Genomic DNA, 18,207 nt, shown 5'->3' on the forward strand with positions numbered 1-18,207 from the left:
AAATGAAAGCAAAGGAAAAGGAAAATAAATATTAGGCCAAGTGTGCGAAATGTAATAACTCTGGAGTCTTCCCCAGAGGAAACGATGAAATGCCTCAGTAGATGCAAAGGAGGACAGATGTATTATCACACATGTGAGTGCCAGGATTCAGCATCTAAGATGCAGGGAGGTGGCTACCTGTACATCTCTCTATGTAACTGCACCTCACTATGAAGCTGGGAAAACTAGTGTCTGCAACTAGTCAGCTGGTTTCTTGATCCATTATCCTTCTAGCTCATCTGTTATTGATCTTTTGAATATTGGAGAACCCATGAGATCTGGAAAGAAGGGTGTGCAAAAATGAAGGCAACATTTTTTTTTTTAATTTAAATGTATTTACGAATTTCTTATTTTAGTAGGGAAGCTGCCCTTGGAGATTTTTCTGGTGGTCTGAATTACAGTCAATTCTACAAGTAGAGAGCTAATGACTTTGCTGAAGCTGAACCTCCAATACTTTGGCCACCTGATGCAAGGAGCCAACTTATTGGAAAAGACCCTGATGCTGGGAAAGATTGAGGGCAGGAGGAGAAGGGAACGACAGAGGATGAGATGGTTGGATGGCATCATCGACTCCACAGACATGAATTTGAGCAAATTCTGGGAGATGGTGAAGGACAGGGAAGCCTGGTGTGTTGCAGTCCATGGGGTCGCAGACAGTCAGACACACTTCGGGACTAAACAGCAACAAACTCTCTTTGGTTGGGAAAAATCTCTAAGATGGGACCATTAGTTTTATAAGATTAAAGCAAGAATCAATCTTTTTTTTCCTTGTGTGTGCACACCTGAATATACATGGAAGCAAAGAACCAGGTAGGGGCAATGATGGTGAGTCATCTAAGTCATGCACACTGGATTTCTGTCATCTCTTGAGTATGTGGCAAAGATGTTTTGTTGTTCAACAAATTTGGTGTTTGCCAATCACCAAAGCCTGACTTTAACAGAGCTTTGGGGATGTTAACATAGACGATAATGTTCATGCCTCCAGAGAAGTAGTTCTGAAGACAGAGTGATCTAGACAGGCAAGTTACCAGATACTTGTTGAGAAAAGAGAATATTCTGGAGCAGCTGAACATCAGTTTGCATGGGACAAGCCCCGTGATACATATGTGGACAATGTCACTCTCGATGTGGAGTTCCAGAAATTACGTGCTGGGGGATCCCAAGAAAGAGAATAAACTTTTCCCTCCATTCTAGACTGATGGGTTAGCACATAAAAATAAGCATAATTTTATTTTGGTTTCAAGGCCCTATATCAGCTCTCTAGAAGGCATCTCATTTGGGAATGGAAGAAGGTAGTTCATTAGAAGCCTTTGAAAAGAAGGAATCACTTTTAAAGAGATACAGAGGCTTCTTAAATTTTTTACTTTAATGTAAAATATATTAATGTGCATTAATTTATTGACCTTTGATGTTGAGTCCAAGGCCTTTGAGTGTCGAATGGAATCCCTCATCATCTTTCCCACACAAACCTCATCTTCATTTCTCAGTCTCCAGTGGAAGTCAGCCAACCATGGTTTGGGGGCCAAACCGGACCCAACCCTTGTTCTTGTAAATAAAGTTTTATTGGAGCAAAGCCTTGCTCATTCATTTTGTCCATGGCTGTTTAAGTGCTACAAAGATAATTTTGAATAATAGCAGTAGAAACTGTATAGCTGTGAAGCTTAAAAGACTCATTATCTGGCCCTTCACAGCAAAAGTTTGCCAAGCTCTGATCTATACTATCAGCTCTGGCTTTGTTTAATGCTATGCAAGAATTCCAAGATGCATTTGAAAAATTCTGAATGCAGAATCTTTCCAGATTTTTGAGGGTTCTTTTTCGGCTAACATGTTACCATCCTCTTACAGCTAAGCCAAATAATGTTTGAGGCTTGCTTTCATAGAATGTTTCCAAAGCGTTAACTGTTTTCAGAGAAACAGCTCTTTTTCTTATTGCACTCATTTTTCACCAGTTTACATAATATTCCACTAAATAATGTAATTACAATAACAAGTGCAGCTGGCATAAGCAGGTCTGGGAATAAATACAACTGACTCTTGGCAAGCAGACACCTCAACGGGTGAAGAGAAAGGTGAGGTTGCACAAAACAGTCAGTTCACAGGCTGCACAGACATCTGTCAATATGTTTTATAAAGGGATAGGATGGTGTGTGTGTTACTCTGGCTGGTTTGATAAGTGGAGGCCATTTAGGTATGTTTTTCCATCCGGGTCCTTTTACACAGCATCTCTCATTTCAGGAAATTATCATTTTCCCCTGTACCATTTTGTGCTGGTCTTTTGACAAATGCTCATCTTCTCCACTAACCTGTAAGGTTTAGGAGAATGGGAGCCATGTAGGCTTTGCTATACCCGCCTGTCTCCAACACTTGGCACAGTGATGGACATATGGTACATGATCCAGAAACACTTCTTAGGCTTCCCTGGTGGCTCAGTGGTAAAGAACCTGCCTGCCAATGCAGGAGACACGGGTTAGACCCCTGATCCAGGAAGATCGCATGGGCCGAGAAGCAACTAAGCCCTTGTCCCACAACTACTAAGTCCGAGCTCTAGACCAAGGAGCTGCAACTACTGAAGCCTGCGCGCCCTAGATTCTACAATATTAACATTAATGTAGTTAATATTTATTTTTAAAGCAACTCATTTTTAACCTAAATAGATGGACTTGCCAAGGAAACTTCGTGCTGCGTCTGCAAAAGAAAACCGTATCTACAGTCATGAATGTAAGAGAATGCAGTGAGAAGCCTGGGCACTTTAGCTAAAGAGTAACCCCCTGCTTGCTGCAACAAAAGAAAAGTCTGCAGCGATGAAGAGCAGTACAGACAAAAATAAGTAAGTAAAATTATATTAAAAAAAAAACAAACAGAGCTATGTTGATTTGCATGTAGGCCCTTTCCCTTATCTATACACCCCTGAAAAAAACAAACAAACAAACGAACGAACTTCTTGAATAAATAGCTAAAGGGAAGCAGGCAATCTTACTTAAAATGTGCCATTCTAAACCTGTAATCCCCAAACCATGAGTCTTGTGAGGTCATTTCAAGGAGTAGGGAGCTGACGTTTCTTTCCCTGCTCTCCTAAGACCCATCGAGGATGGGTTGGCCTTTTGGAGGGTAGGGGGCAGAGAAACAGGGAAAGATGGTTTTGCTGTTGACAGCTCACTTCCCAGGAGGTTGGGAACATTTCATTTTCTGATGCCCGGATGAAGGCAATGGGTTTAAGCCAAGAGGATCATTAGCCATTTGCATTCTGCAATCCACATCACTCTTGCATCGAGCAGAAATGAGAAACTTGCTTCTAACTGGCAAATTAAATATTGATAAGGCAGATCTGCTCAACAACATCTTTCACAAGGCTGGCACCATCATTTTAGTGTTTCTAAAACTTCCGTCATTTGCATTCCAGTGTCACGATTTCTGTCATAACTGCAGGCAATCTGTAACATTATGTAGTTAATATTTATCTTTAAAGCAACTCGTTTTTAACCTAAATAGATGTACTTGCTGAAGAAACTTTGTGTTGACGCTTCAAACAGAAAACCGTATCTACAGTCATGAATGTAAGTTAATAGAAAAAAATTAATACCTAATAATTACCAACCTTTACCAGACACTGTTCTAAGACACTAATGCACCTCATGTGCATTAATTATTTTAATCTTTGTTTGCTGGCATGCACATACACACACCTTATTAAATGCATGCAGCTATAGTCTCCATTAAAAGAGGAGGAATTGGAGGAAGAGAAGATTTAAGTAACAGGCTTAAGTACTAAATCGCAGAGTCTAGATTTTTATCTCAGTAGGCCTAGCTCCAGGCCCCTTGTTCTTAACTACGATATTTTGCAAACAGTGTTTTTAAAGTCTGGATAGATGCCTTGGCTGCTGTAGGCTTTAAGCCTGAGGCATGCTCCGTTTCTGTTATAAAAAGAGCTTAGAAATTGGTAGAGACTTGTTAAAGATTCCTCTTTTAAACAGGGTTTCTCATTGACATAAAGAGGATCCAAAGAGAATTGAAAAGGGAGTAACTTCCTAAGTGATTCTTCATTTCCTTTTGACTTGAAGCTCACCACCTGGAGGCTGGATCATGCAGGGTAAGTGTCTCACACTTTGGGAAACACTGAGCTATGAGTGGGATGATATCGTTTAGTCACTAAGTCATGTCTGACTCTTGAGGCCCCATGGACTGTAGCCCGCCGGGCTCCTCTGTCCATGGGATTCTCCAGGCAAGAATACTGGAGTGAGTTGCCATTTCCTTCTCCAACGGATCTTCCTGACCCAAGGATTGAACTCGCAGTGGCAGGCAGATTCTCTACCACTGAACCACCCGGGAAGCCCTTAAGTAGGGTGTCGCATACTTATTTCCCAGTAGTATGCTACTGTGGCATACTTATTTTGCTCAGCTCTGGCCTCCAAGTTTGGAAAGTATAGCAAACATCCTTGGGGATATTTACTCACTGGCAATGATCTTCTTTCTCAGATTATTCAGTCATCTCTCAATAGTTGACCCTGGGCAACTGGCTTTATTTACACTGCCCCTTTAACACAGCTGATTGGACCAGAGTGAGGAACTGACCGAAGGCTGGGCCAACCAGATTCCTTTTCCAGGAAATCTATAATCAAGATTCATGAAGACTCAGTCCCTGTACCTGTAGGAAAAAATGCTGCATAAATCATAGCAGCTGGAAAGTGCAATGTGCCTAAAGAAGGTGAAGAGAGTCTTCAAAATGCAAAGCAAAAGAGTGGACCCACAGGATAACCAAACAGAAGAGGTAGGAAAAAGCTGCCTGAATCCTGATAGCTTTCAGCTTCTAAGCTTTGTTCCTTGTGAGGCCTGATTGCTTGCCTTTTCTGCCTAGGCTGGCCCAAGCCAGTTTCTTTCATCTGTTAATGAAGTGAGGGGTGGTTTTCTTCTGAAGACATTACCACTCCATCAGGTACAGAACCCATCCTCTGAATTATTTTTTTTTTTAGTTTAGGGGTAGTGTGAGGACAGACAGACTCTGAACACACTTTCTGGCATGCTAATCCTAGTGGGACGGCTTCCTTGATGGCTCAGAGGGTAAGGAATCCGACTGCAATGCAGGAGATACAGGAGACTCGGGTTCAATGCCTGGGTCAGGAAGATCCCCTGGAGAAGGATATGGTAACCCACGCCAGTATTTGTCCCTGAAAAATCCCATAGACAAAGGAGCCTGGTGGGCTACATGGGGTCGCAAAGAGTAGGACATGACCGAGCAACTAACCACACTCAACACACCTTCCTAGTGGGAAGAGGGATGAGAGGACCAGTTGGAAGAATGTAAGATCAATAATTCAGAAGATCATTGATGATGAGTATATACTTTTTGGGGGAAGAGCTTTATAAAAGTCATTTAATTCAATCAACAATCCTTTGAGAAAATCTCCCTATTTTGCACTAGAGAAACTCAAGCATAGAGAGACAGGAATCTAAGACTGTCACCAGAGCTCCTAACCGCCCCTAACCACTCAAACTATGCTGCCTCCCGTGATATTCATCTGCCATGTTACAGGTAAAATTTAAGTCCACAGATGATTCTGATGCACCTGGGAACCAAACCTTCACCTGCCCAGTAATGACTTGACCAAACTTCTTCAACAGTCGCTCATCCAAATCCACCAGCTGAGAGCCACAGCACAAAGGATACCTTTGTAACCAAGTATTTTATATGAATGCAAATAAAAATGATTTTTGGATTCTATGACCATACAATCTTTCCCACTGGGAGACTGATGAGAGCAACAATAATGTACTAAAATCATACAATTTCTCTCTTAGTTGTTTGTTTCTTTGTTGGCTTCCCTTTTGGGGGGCTTCCCTTGTGGCTCAGCTGGTAAAGAATCCGTCTGCAATACGGGAGACCTGGGTTCGATCCCTGGGTTGGGAAGATCCCCTGGAGAAGGGAAAGTCTACCCACTCCAGTATTCTGTCCTGGAGAATTCCATGGACTGTATAGTCCATGGGGTTGCAAATAGTTGGACGTGATTGAGCAACTGTCACTCACTTTGTTGGTTTCAGGTGCTGGAGAGGTAAATATTGACGGGTGGGTTATGACAACTGTCCAACTGGCATTGTTGGGCATCGGTTGGCAGCAAACCTGAGTAATTGCAGCCCTACAGTGTCAAGAGAACTTTCAATGCACAGATTTTGTGATGAGCCCTGTGAGCTACCACCCCAAAGGGATCCAGCAACAGTCTGAATAGATAAACTAGAAGAAGGCTTAGCCTACTCTAGATTGACAAAATTTAGGATGGAGGAATGAACAGGTTTTCTGTTCTGTTGTTTGCTCACTGGAAATGAGAGTAATTCCAATAGCCTTCCGAGAAGGGTGAGTCATCACTCAGAATGACTGGCTGGAGGCCTTCTCTTGGGAGGAGTAGAGGCCAGGAACTCATGGATGATATGTCTGGGGCTGAGCTAGGTCCTGGAGTGAGGTCTTTGGTCTGCTGCCCATACCCAATGATGAGGGAAAATCAGCAAGGATAGGATCCAGGATGGTTCCAAAGAACACAAGGTAAAATACAAAGAGAGGGCCAAGCTGGGTAGAAAAGGCGGTTAGGACGGGGAGATGCGATCCCTGAGACTGGCAGAGAAAGCATCTGTTTCAGATTCCACGGCCCAGAGTTTGGGCATAGCTGAGGCTGTAAGTGTGGTTCCCAGAGTCCTACGTGCAGGGTTGAAGGGGTTGACAGGAAACCAGCAACACGAGGGACAGAGAGGACTCGTGGGGATTCCTTTCATGGCCGACGCTAGTGGGAAATTCCACTAACCAACATGCTCCTCTCCTTCCAGTTTAAGCAAATCTTATCGTCTTCCGGTGACAATGTGCCTGTCCCTTGGGGACAGGGGGAGGGAGCGGAAATCATGGCCATTGTGGCCAATCACTGATCTCCCAAGTCGCTCTGGCAGTGATTGGCATGGTGATTGGCCAATGAGATGAAAAAGAACATCTGCCTAGAAGGTTTCTGGGAACGATTTTCCTCCAATCACAATCAAAAGAAAAAGCTCCTCTTAGCTTTCAGTCCTGATGAGAATGTTGTACCCAGCATGTGATGCTCCTTCTTCCTCTGGGAAGAAGGAAAGAAAGACTGAGAGGCACAAAGATTCTAGATTACTGCTTCCTACCCCAAAATCCACCAAATAAACGCTGAAATTGGGAGGTGACCAGATAGTTTTATGTTTTAAAGAATGCTTAGCTTTGCTGTAACTTTCAGACAGTGACATTCTGACTGGAAAAACAAAAACAAAACTGCAATAATTTTCCAAGTGTTTCTCCGAGTATTCCGCATCCCCAAGTGGTCTGTAATCAGATGAGTTTGCAAAAAATTGCATACAGAGAGGAGAGGGAGGCTCATGAGGAGGTGATACATGTATAATTATGGCTAATTTGCGTTCCTGTATGGCAGAAACCATCACATTGTAAAGCAATTTTCCTCCAATTAAAAAAATAAATTAATTTTAATAATGTGTATATCACCATCTCTGTATTTTGTTTTTGCACATTAAAGGCTCTGAGAAGTCCTGCAGCTTAAAAGAAAGTAAGTTTAACTCTTTAACATAATGAATTGAGTAAAGAATATTTTTGATTTATAATATCTTTTAGAATAAGTACCTCACAGAATGCATTTTTGTGGGGGGGGGATAGGATTTGTGAGAAAAGGAGAGTAAGAGGGGTTTTGGATGTACCAATACCTACAGGTGTCTACATGCACTAAATATGGTTGAGTAGCTGGATCTTTTTGTGTTATCTGCTGTTCCAGGAGGCTAAGATAAAGGGGGTGCATTGTATAACCGTCCAATTGCCTCCTTGAAATCTGACAACTTAACAGAATGTACTGGTGAAGGGATATAAACTTGGCAACATGGCCGTGGTCCAATAATCCTGGACTACAAATGAAGTTTGCTGTATTTAAAAAATGTTTTAAGAAGTGAGGCTGGCAGATGGACATCCTTCAATGATGCTGGTAAGTAAACCACTATCTGTTTTTCTCCCACTGCCTCTTTTTCTAAGGAAAAAAGAAATACCGCATTTCATTAAAATAGCCAGGTATTTCAGATGAGAGCCAGATTTCTTTTCAGGAACACCCCAAAAGTGTGTCTTCCTAACAAAAAAGCAATCACCTTCCTCAAGAAAGTTTTCTTTTCAGGTAATAGGAGGGCAGAGTATAAACGCAAGAGAGGACTCAAAGGAAAGGAGGGATCAGGTAGGGAGAAAAAGGGGGAGAAGGAAAACAGAAAAGATGGAGAAAATATCCATATACAAGACACAGCTGTCAAAGATGAGACAGAGTCTAATAACAGTTGGGTGTCTCCCAGGAGGGAACTGGATGCCTAAGATTCAAATAGGAAGGGAAATTTTCACTGCATTCCCTTGGGCATCATTTAAATTTCAAACCCCATAAATGTGTTTCCTATCGATTGGAATGTATCTATCGATTCAAAACATAAATTACTTTAAAATGTAAAAGCAGACTACAACAGCAACAACAAAGCTTCAGTCCCTGGTATCAGGGATGGTCTTATACAGGGCTTTTGGAGCACCAGGTTAGAGTTAACTGTATGACTCCTCATATCAAATCACAGCTTGAAATGTATTCAACAGAGTGTGTGTGTGTGGGGGGGGTGTGCTCCATTCTTGTTCTTCAACCACACCCCTGTTGACAGTGCCCCCATCAGTGCAAAATAATAAAGCCCTCCAACTGCACACAAGTACTTCATTACCTCCTGCGTCCTTAATTTGCCGGGGGAATCTCATTTGCCATAGAGATTTGAATTTTTTCTTAATTCTGAGGAATTTATCAAGGCCTCCTGGAGACAAAAAAAAAAAAAAAAAAAGCACGCATTCCTCTTTATCTAGCTCTGACCTAGTTCTGGCCACATCGTCCCCATCTAAACAGGAAGAGAAATCTGAAGTTGCAATACATTATTTACTAGGATGAACCAGTAATTCAGACTGCAGGGAAAAGCAGTAAGAGACTTCAGGAAAGCTTAAAACATCTTGAAGGCTGTTTCATGAAGAAGTCACAGCTAATGCAGGCACAGGTACTTAGGAGTGAAGTGGGGAGAGATGAGAGGTTAATCCATAGGGCCGTGCTGGGACGCCACATACAATAAATATGCATAAAAGCAGAAAGCTTCAACCCACCAGCTCTCCGTTCCACACAACTGGATTTTGTTGTTTGTTTTACATAAGGATTTAACACACCTGATGCCAAAAGCTATTGTAAAATGGAAATAACTCTGCAAATCATTGTCATCTTGAGACTGGCAGGAAGTAAAGGCTCTGAAAAGTTCCAAGGCAGAGAGTGTAAGCAACATGAGAACACTTCAATAAACTAGGCGGCTGTAAGCTCCCTTCAAGCACAAGGCTTAACCCCTAACCTTGCTGTTATGCTTTTAAAAGTAACAGATCCCTTTCGTTTTTATAACAAACATGACTATACAGCACACAGTCCAGTAAAAATTGCCAATTTCCACCAGTGACATTAAAGACAGGCCAACTATGACTTCACATTCATCCATCCAAAACATGATGCATTTTTTTAAAAACACAAATGGGGGGTGGAGGAGGCAATCCAGACGTTTCTTAAGATACCATACCCAGGCCATCAAGGATCTCAACCATGACACCTTCACGGCAGAACAAAGCAGAACCAAGCTACACTGATACGCAGACTGTTCTCTGCTCTCATCGAGGCAACACTGTTTACAACCAATGCACTTCAGCACTGGGAGAGTTTCATTTTTAGGAAGGTAAATAGCATTTGAGTTTTAAAATTCTGTCTCCTCCTAGATACACATGCCACCAAAACTAAAAGGTCTAGGGAGGACTCAAATTCTCCTAGAAAATGTCCTTGACTTAGTAGCGGCTCACCCACCCCAGTTAACAGCCATGTAGCATTTGAGCCACTCAGCAAAGAGCCTGGCGTTCACATTAAGGAGGCAGCTAGGCGTTCTTTTGACCTTTGTTATTACTTAGACCTCGTATCGTCCACAAAAAGAGTACAATGATGTCAAACAAATTCCAGAAAAGAAGTATTTATTGCTGAATCTAAATCAAAAAATCCATATCTACTATAATGGCACTTCAAAAGAAGATATACTGTATTTACCAACTCAATCAATACTAAATTAGCCGGGATAAATATTTTCAACTCAACTGGTCTTAAGATGAAGCCCGTTATTTAGAATCCTGTGTCTGGGGAGAGACAGGGAAATTTTTGCTTATCACACAGAAACGAGACCCAGGAAGAATTTTACAAGCACATACACCTACCCTTAGCTGCTCTCTTTCACAATTCATCTGTTGTCTTGAAACCTACAAAGAGAAGAAAAAGAGGGGGGGAAAATCAGACGGTTCTGCATGAAAACAGCATGAAAGAAAATGGAAAATTACTTCTAATCATTTGGTTCAAAGTAGACCCAGAATTAATTAATTATGCATTTAATGTTTTCTTTAGGTCCAAATAGCTTCCAGTTCTTTTGGAGTTTCAATTGTGTCATCCAGAAACACCGCTAGAATGAGCTACAGTCTTGAAGGTAGATAAAGAGAGGCATGTGAATGAGGGTGCGGGAGGTAGAATCTGACCAGGGTGAAGCTTTCCCTCTTGCCCCAACAAGTTCAGGCATTCCTCATGGAAGGTCCACTTACTCAACCATTACACAGAATGAAGCAATGTCATCTGCAGCAGCATGAATGGGCCTAGAGATGGTCACACTGAGTGAAGTTAAGTCAGATAGAGAAGGAGAAATATATGACATCCCTGATAGGTGGAATCTAAAGATAAATGATACACAAGAGCTTATTTACAAAACAGAAAGAGACTAACAGACTCAGAGAATGAACTTTTGGTTGCCAGAGGGGAAGGGATAGTTAGGGAGTTTGATCGACTCGTACACTCTGCTGTATTTAAAATGGATAACCGGCAAGGACCTACTACAGAACAGGGAAGTCTGCTCGATACTGTGTGGCAGCCTGGGTGGGAGGAGGGTTTGGGGGAGAATGGATGTACATGTATGTGTATGACTGAGTCCCTCTGCTGTTCCCCTGAAACTGCCACAGCATTGTTAGTTGGCTATACTCCAATATAAAATGAAAAGTAAAAAATAAAAAAGATGATCAGGGATAAGCACTGGTCAGCACACAGCATCTTTGCTGATGCTAAGGGCCCACAATATCACCTATCACCTGGCAAATGGGTTACATTTTATGGTCCAGTTCTAATCAGATAGCAGTATGTCCCTGAGGACTGCGTTGGGGGAAATTCTGAGGTCAGTGCTTGTATCAGAGAAGGGAACTCTGATCAACTTGTGATATCTCCCACAAGCTCAAAAAAGGAAAAGATTAGTGATACCTATGCCATGCCCTAGGACTTCCCTGGTGGCTCAGACAGTAAAGTGTCTGTCTACAATGTGGGAGACCCAGGTTCGACCCCTGGGTCGGGAAGATCCCCTGGAGAAGGAAATGGCAATCCACTCCAGTACTATTGCCTGGAAAATCCCATGGACAGAGGAGCCTGGTAGGCTACAGTCCATGGGGTCGCAAAGAGTAGGACAGGACTGAGCGACTTCACTCTCACTATGCCATGCCCTACCAAAATGTGCTTCTTAAAAGCAAGGAGTTGACTCATTGGAAAAGACTCTGATGCTGGGAGGGATTGGGGGCAAGAGGAGAAGGGGACGACAGAGGATGAGATGGCTGGATGGCATCACTGACTCAATGGATGTGAGTCTGAGTGAACTCTGGGAGTTGGTGATGGACAGGGAGGCCTGGCGTGCTGTGATTCATGGGGTCGCAAAGAGTCGAACATGACTGAGCGACTGAGCTGATCTGAAAAGCAAGGATGTGTCCTTAGAATAACGATATAATTTGTTGACCAGACAGAAAAAAAAAAAAAAAAAATATATATATATATACACTCCATCCCTTCCCTGCAAATATGTTCACAGAGTGGGAAGGAGAGGGTAGGAGAAATTGAGTGGGTAGCACTGACATATATACACTGCTGCTGCTGCTGCTAAGTCGCTTCAGTCATCTCCGACTCTGTGCGACCCCATAGACTACCAGGTGTGAAACAGATAGCTAGTGGGAAGCTGCTGTATAACACGGGGAGCTCAGCTTGGTGCTCTATGATGACCTAGAGAAGTGGAGTGGGTGGTAGGAAGGGGAGGAGGCTCAAGAGGGAGGGGATACATGTATACATGTGGCTGATTCATGCTGCTATACAGCAGAAACTAACACAACATTGGAAAGCAATTATTCTCCAATTTAAAAAAATGAAAAAAAATATATGGGCATTAAAGGAGTGTGTGGGGTATTAGTAGTGATTATCCTGGGGTCAGCAGATGTGATATGGAGGTGACAAGGCAACCTGGGACCTGTGGTCACGCTCCCTCTATGGGGAGTGGTCTTCCCTGGTGGGTCAGATGGTAAAGAATCCACCTGCAATGTGGGAAACCTGCGTTCGATCCCTGCATTGGGAAGATCCGGTGGAGCAGGGAACGGATACCCACCCCAGTATTCTTGCCTGGAGAATTCCATGGACAGAGGAGCTTGGCAGGCTGCGGTCCATGGGGTCACAAAGAGTCAGACATGACTGAGTGACTAGCCGACTCCACCTTCAACTCCAGCAACAAAACCAAAAGGAAATTTGGGTATGCGTTCACAATTTATTCTGTTTATTTCTAGCTTTTTTTTTTTTTTCCCCACCAATGAGGCAATCCCTGATACCTAACATCTGACAATATATGGAGAGTTTTTGAAACATACTAAAGGAGAAGAAGGTTTTGGAGCTGACTTTTGATGTATATTTTACGTATTTTATATTGAAGGTTTCTTTTTGACTTTCTCTAAAACAAAAACAGGAATCATTACTTAGGATATGCCAGAGCCCCAAATCTAGAAATCAGTGCTTTGCTGTGTCCTTTAACCCAGAAGTATCACCTCTAAGAATAGCTCTTAAGAAAAGAGTTACACACAAATGTTTATTTATGTGTCAATTAATTGCAGCATTATTTAAAAGCTGTAAATATTACCATGTGTAATAATAGAAAAAAATTAAAAGTAAATTTTAGTACTACTGTGCATGAGTGCTCAGTTGCTTCAATCATGTCCAACTCTCTGAGACCATATGGACTACAGGCCACCAGGCTCCTCTGTCCGTGGGATTCTCCAGGCAAGAGCACTGGAGTGGGTTGCCATGCCCTCCTCCAGGGGATCTTCCTGACCCAGGGATCGAACCCAGGTCTCCTGCAGCTCTTGCACTGCAGGTGGATTCTTTCCCACTGAGCCACCAGGGAAGCCCCATAATGCATTGATAAGATGGCAAAATGGGCAGCATTTACAACGATCGTTTTAAAAAACAGAGATGGGAAATGCTTAAAATGTGCGATTTGCTGCTGCTGCTGCTAAGTCGCTTCAGTTGTGTCCGACTCTGTGCGACACCGTAGACGGCAGCACACCAGGCTCCCCCGTCCCTGGGATTCTCCAGGCAAGAACACTGGAGTGGGTTGCCATTTCTTTCTCCAGTACATGAAAGTGAAAACTGAAAGTGAAGTCACTCAGTCGTGTCTGACTCCTAGAGACCCCATGGACTGCAGCCCACCAGGCTCCTCCGTCCATGGGATTTTCCAGGCAAGAGTACTGGAGTGAGTTGCCATTGCCTTCTCTGAAAAGGTGTGATTTAGTCTTTAGTAAAAGCAGCTATAAAAGTGATCCTTGTTTTGTGTTAAAAAATATAGTGAAATTGACTAGTAAAGAAAAAAAAAGACAAGAGGAAAGGACTGGGAGGAAATATTCCAAAATATTAAAAAGGAAGAAGGGACTTCTCTGGTGGTCCAGTGGTTAAGAACCCACGCTTCCACCACAGGGAGCCAGAGTTCAATCCCTGGTTGGGGAACTAAGATCCTACATGCTGCATGGGTCACCAAAAAATTTTTTTTAAAAATTACAATTTTAAAATTATAAACAGGAAATGGGTACAACTGTCTAAATATACAAAACACACTCACGGTGAGTCATATACTTGAAATAGGTAATGTTATGGTGTGCAAAGTACATATGATAAGTAAAGCTTGTATCTCCACAAACTGTTAGGTGGGACAAATCCATAGAGACAGAAGGCAGGTTAGTGGTTGCCAGGGGAAGGGGGTAAAGAGCGGTAATAGGGCTTCCCAGGTGGTGGTAAAGACTCCACCTGCCAATGTAGGAGACGTGAGTTTGATCCCTGGGCGGGGAAGATCCCTTGGAGAAGGAAATGGCAACTCACTCCAGTATTCTTGCCTGGGAAATCCCACAGACAGAGGAGCCTGGAGGATTACAGTCCATGCGGTAGCAAAAGAGTCGGACATGACTTAGTGACTTAAAAAACAGGGACAACAACAAAGCGGGGTGAGTGAGTGCCTTGTGGGTTTGGAGTTTCTATTTGGAGTGATGAGAAAGTTCTGAAACTAGACAGCAATGGGCACATAATATTGTGTATGTAGTTAATCCTCTTATACTGTACACTCTGAAGCGGCTACAATGGGAACTCTCATTTTGCGCGCCTCTTTCTCACAATCACATAAAGTGAAGCAGGTAATGAGGTTCTGGTTCTAGCTAAGATGGAGCAAGCCTACATTACCCTGTCTCCCTTGTTCAGTGTCGCTATAAAATCTGAATAGAATACATACGTAAAATCTCTGAAAATTAAACAGTAGCAGATGGAGGGGGGAAGCAGACCAGAATAAAGAAAAATGGTAATTTGGAATTATCAAATACACATTTTAAGCAGCTATTATAAAAATACTCCAACAAACAAAGGAAAACATGGTTAACACTAAGGAAAAAAAATAGTACTGGCAAAAAAAAAAAAAAAATGAAGAAGACATAAAGAGGAACCAAATGGAAATTTTAGCACTATAAAATCAATAACCTAAATTTTAAAAAAAATTAAAATCACTGAAAGAGTTCAAATGTAGAACGGAGACAGCAGGAGAAAACTCAGCGAATTTGAGTCAGTCAGTCAGTCAGTTCAGTCGCTCAGTCATGTCCGACTCTTTGAGATCCTATGAATCACAGCACGCCAGGCCTCCCTGTCCATCACCAACTCCCGGAGTTCACTCAGACTCACGTCCATCGAGTCAGTGATGCCATCCAGCCATCTCATCCTCTGGCGTCCCCTTCTCCTCCTGCCCCCAATCCCTCCCAGCATCAGAGTCTTTTCCAATGAGTCAACTCTTCGCATGAGGTGGCCAAAGTACTGGAGTTTCAGCTTACATGTCAGTAAAAAGTATCCAAACTAAACTAAGTGAGGAAAAGAAAAGAAAAAGAAATCCAGGGATGTGTAACAACAGAAGAAAATTATAACATTCATGTCACTGGAGTCCTAGAATAAAGATAATTCTAGGACAAAGGAGTCTAGAATAAAGATAATTCTAGGATAAAGGAGTCTAGAGTAAAGATAATGCTAGGATAAAGGGTTCTAGAATAAAGATAATTCTAGGATAAAGGGTTCTAGAATAAAGATAATTCTAGGATAAAGGATTCTAGAATAAAGTTCACCGCAGGAAAATTATTTGAGGAAATAATGGCTTAAAACTCTCCACATTTGGCAAAAGATATAAACACACAAATTCAACAAGTTCAGCAAACCCTAAAGAGGTAAACCCAAAGAAATATAATCAAATGTCTAAAACCTAAGATGGGGGGAGGACTTTGAAAACAGCCAGACAAATAATGCTCTCTTTGTAAGAAGGCAACAATTCAAATAACTGTGGATTTCTCATTGAACAAGCAAACAAAAACCAGGGAGTCAGGAAAGAGGTGGCACATAATTTTCTAAGTGCTAAATTCAATTCAGAATTCTAATTCCAATGAAAATATCCCTTAGAAATGAATATGAAATATTAAGGAAACTAAGTAAATTCTCTGCCAACAGAACTGCTCTGAAATAACTGCTATAGGAATTGCCAGACAAATGGAATATGAAACCAGAAGGAAAGTTGGAACATAAAGAATAAATGGAGAGCAAAGAAATGGTAAATATAAGGGTAAATGAGAATACAATAGACCAGTCTACTCCTTTGAGTTCTTTCAAATATGTTTAATTGTTGAAAACCAACAAATTACAAAATTGTCTAATTTGGTTTTCAATGTACATATGGGGTTTCCCTGGTGGCTCAGTGGTAAAAAATCTACCTGCCAAGGCAGGAAACGCAGGTTCGATCCCTGGGTCAGGAAGATCCCCTGAAGAAGGAAATAGCAACTCACTGAAATATTCTTGCCTGGGAAATCCAGTGGACAGAGGAGCCTGGTGGGCTATAGTCCATGGGTTCAAAAAAGAGTCGGACATGACTTAGCAACTAAACAACAACATGTGCAGTATATAAGATAAACACAGCATCAAGAGAGGAGGGTAAGAAGCATATATGTCAATAAGTGTTCCACATCCCAATCAAAATAGTAAAAAAAAAACCACCTGATTCTAGGTACACTAAGGGAAGTTAAATATATGTATTATAATCTCTAGACTAACCACTTAAAAATTAATACCATGGAAACTGATATGCCCCAAAACAGATGGTGTTAGAGTAACTGAATGTCTGTATGCAAAGCAAAAAACAAAAAAGCAAAAACAAATGAAACACCTTGATTTAAACCTCACACGTTATACAAAAAATTAACTCAAAATGGATCACATATTTATCTACATGTAAAACATAAACTAAACGGGAGATGCAATTAAAGAGTGATGGTATTACTTTTTCCTGGGCAGCATCTACATTCTAGTAACATTCCTCATATTCTAGTAACAATAACCAGCTTCTCCTTTGGTGGCGTTCCTGCCCATGCCATAAATTCTTTGTGAGTTGGATGTCATCTCCACCAAACACCTCTGTGCTGTGCTAAGTCGCTTCAGTCGTGTCTGATTCTTCACGACCCCATGGACTGCAGCCCGCCAGGCTCCTCTGACCATGGGATTCTCCAGGCAAGAATGCTGGAGAGGGTTGCTATGCCCTCCTCCAGGGGATCTTCCTGACCCAGGGATCAAACCTGTGTTTCTTATGTCTCCTGAATTGGCAGGGAGGTTCTTTACCACCAGCGCCACCTGGGAAGCCCACCGTACATTCTACTGTTGCCTAATAGAACCTACACCTGCCATCAGCTCTTTGTTTAGAAATCAACTTGGTAACACCCACATCTTCTGGCTCTGGTGGCAGGTGACCTCCTGTTTGTCACCTAGAGGTCATCAAGTGCAAATTGCCAGTTGACGGTCTGAGTCCCATCACAGGTCTGTGTTTCTGCTGCAGCGGTGGTCATCACACAGAACTCGAAGCAGAGTGTGATGATGCTCTGAAGCATTAATAAGTTATCACTATTGCTCAGTTGGTAAAGAATCCACCTGCAATGCAGGAGACCTGAGTTCGATCCTTGGGTTGGGAAGATCCCCTGGAGAAGGGAAAGGCTACCCACTCCAGTATTCTAGCATGGAGAATTTCATGGACTGTGTATAGTCCATGGGGTCGCAAACAGTTGGACACGACTGAGAGACTTTCTCTTTCATATCTAATGAGGTTCTCAAAAAAAAATTCTCAAACACCATTATGGGAGAGGTTCAGGAGAAGAGACACCTGTATTATAACACTTTATCATCAGTTATGAAGAAATACCCTTCCCATGCACTTTTTAAAAGCCAGCCCTGAAAAATACCTTAAATGTACACTTTACTAAATGCCATTTCATCTGGAAACTAGCATGTGATTTTTTTTTTCCTCCCATGGGACTAATGCACAAAACCAATATAGTTTATAGCCTAAATGGAAAAAAAAAAAAAAGTGGGAGGTCTGGTACTGTTCCTTTAAGATGCTTCCAGAGAAGCAAATACCATTTTTGATAGGGCTGCCAAGTAAGCACTTATGAAAGGTTAGAAACTGAAGCAATAAACTCCAGCATGAGACCCTATGCTCTCCTGGTTGAACAAGATGTTTAATAGTGAGGATTCATCTTCCCCCATCTCCTATCTTCATCTAGTCAACAGGGCTCAGAACCTTTCTCAGATTCAGCCTTTTTCATCTTCTCCTGACTTGGAGCTCTCCCTTATCAGTTCCTCCTGCTTTATCCTGACCTTATTACCAGTCAGATTTCCCCTCCCACACATCAGAGAGGATCTGCAA

At 42.1% G+C, this 18,207-nt stretch overlaps 1 protein-coding gene across 11 annotated transcripts in view; it reads right to left on the reverse strand.

Annotated features, from left to right (window-relative positions):
• Positions 1 to 18,207, reverse strand: part of RBFOX1 (RNA binding fox-1 homolog 1) — a 2,434,604-nt gene that overhangs the window by 707,248 nt on the left and 1,709,149 nt on the right. For all 11 annotated transcript variants that reach the window (XM_027528154.1, XM_027528150.1, XM_027528155.1 and 8 more), the window contains one exon: positions 10,331 to 10,372. In XM_027528154.1, the coding sequence (XP_027383955.1) occupies positions 10,331 to 10,372 (42 nt within the window). The remainder of the gene's footprint in view (positions 1 to 10,330; positions 10,373 to 18,207) is intronic.

The sequence above is a fragment of the Bos indicus x Bos taurus genome, chromosome 25, assembly GCF_003369695.1.
Source record: "Bos indicus x Bos taurus breed Angus x Brahman F1 hybrid chromosome 25, Bos_hybrid_MaternalHap_v2.0, whole genome shotgun sequence".
Lineage (NCBI taxonomy): Eukaryota > Metazoa > Chordata > Mammalia > Artiodactyla > Bovidae > Bos > Bos indicus x Bos taurus.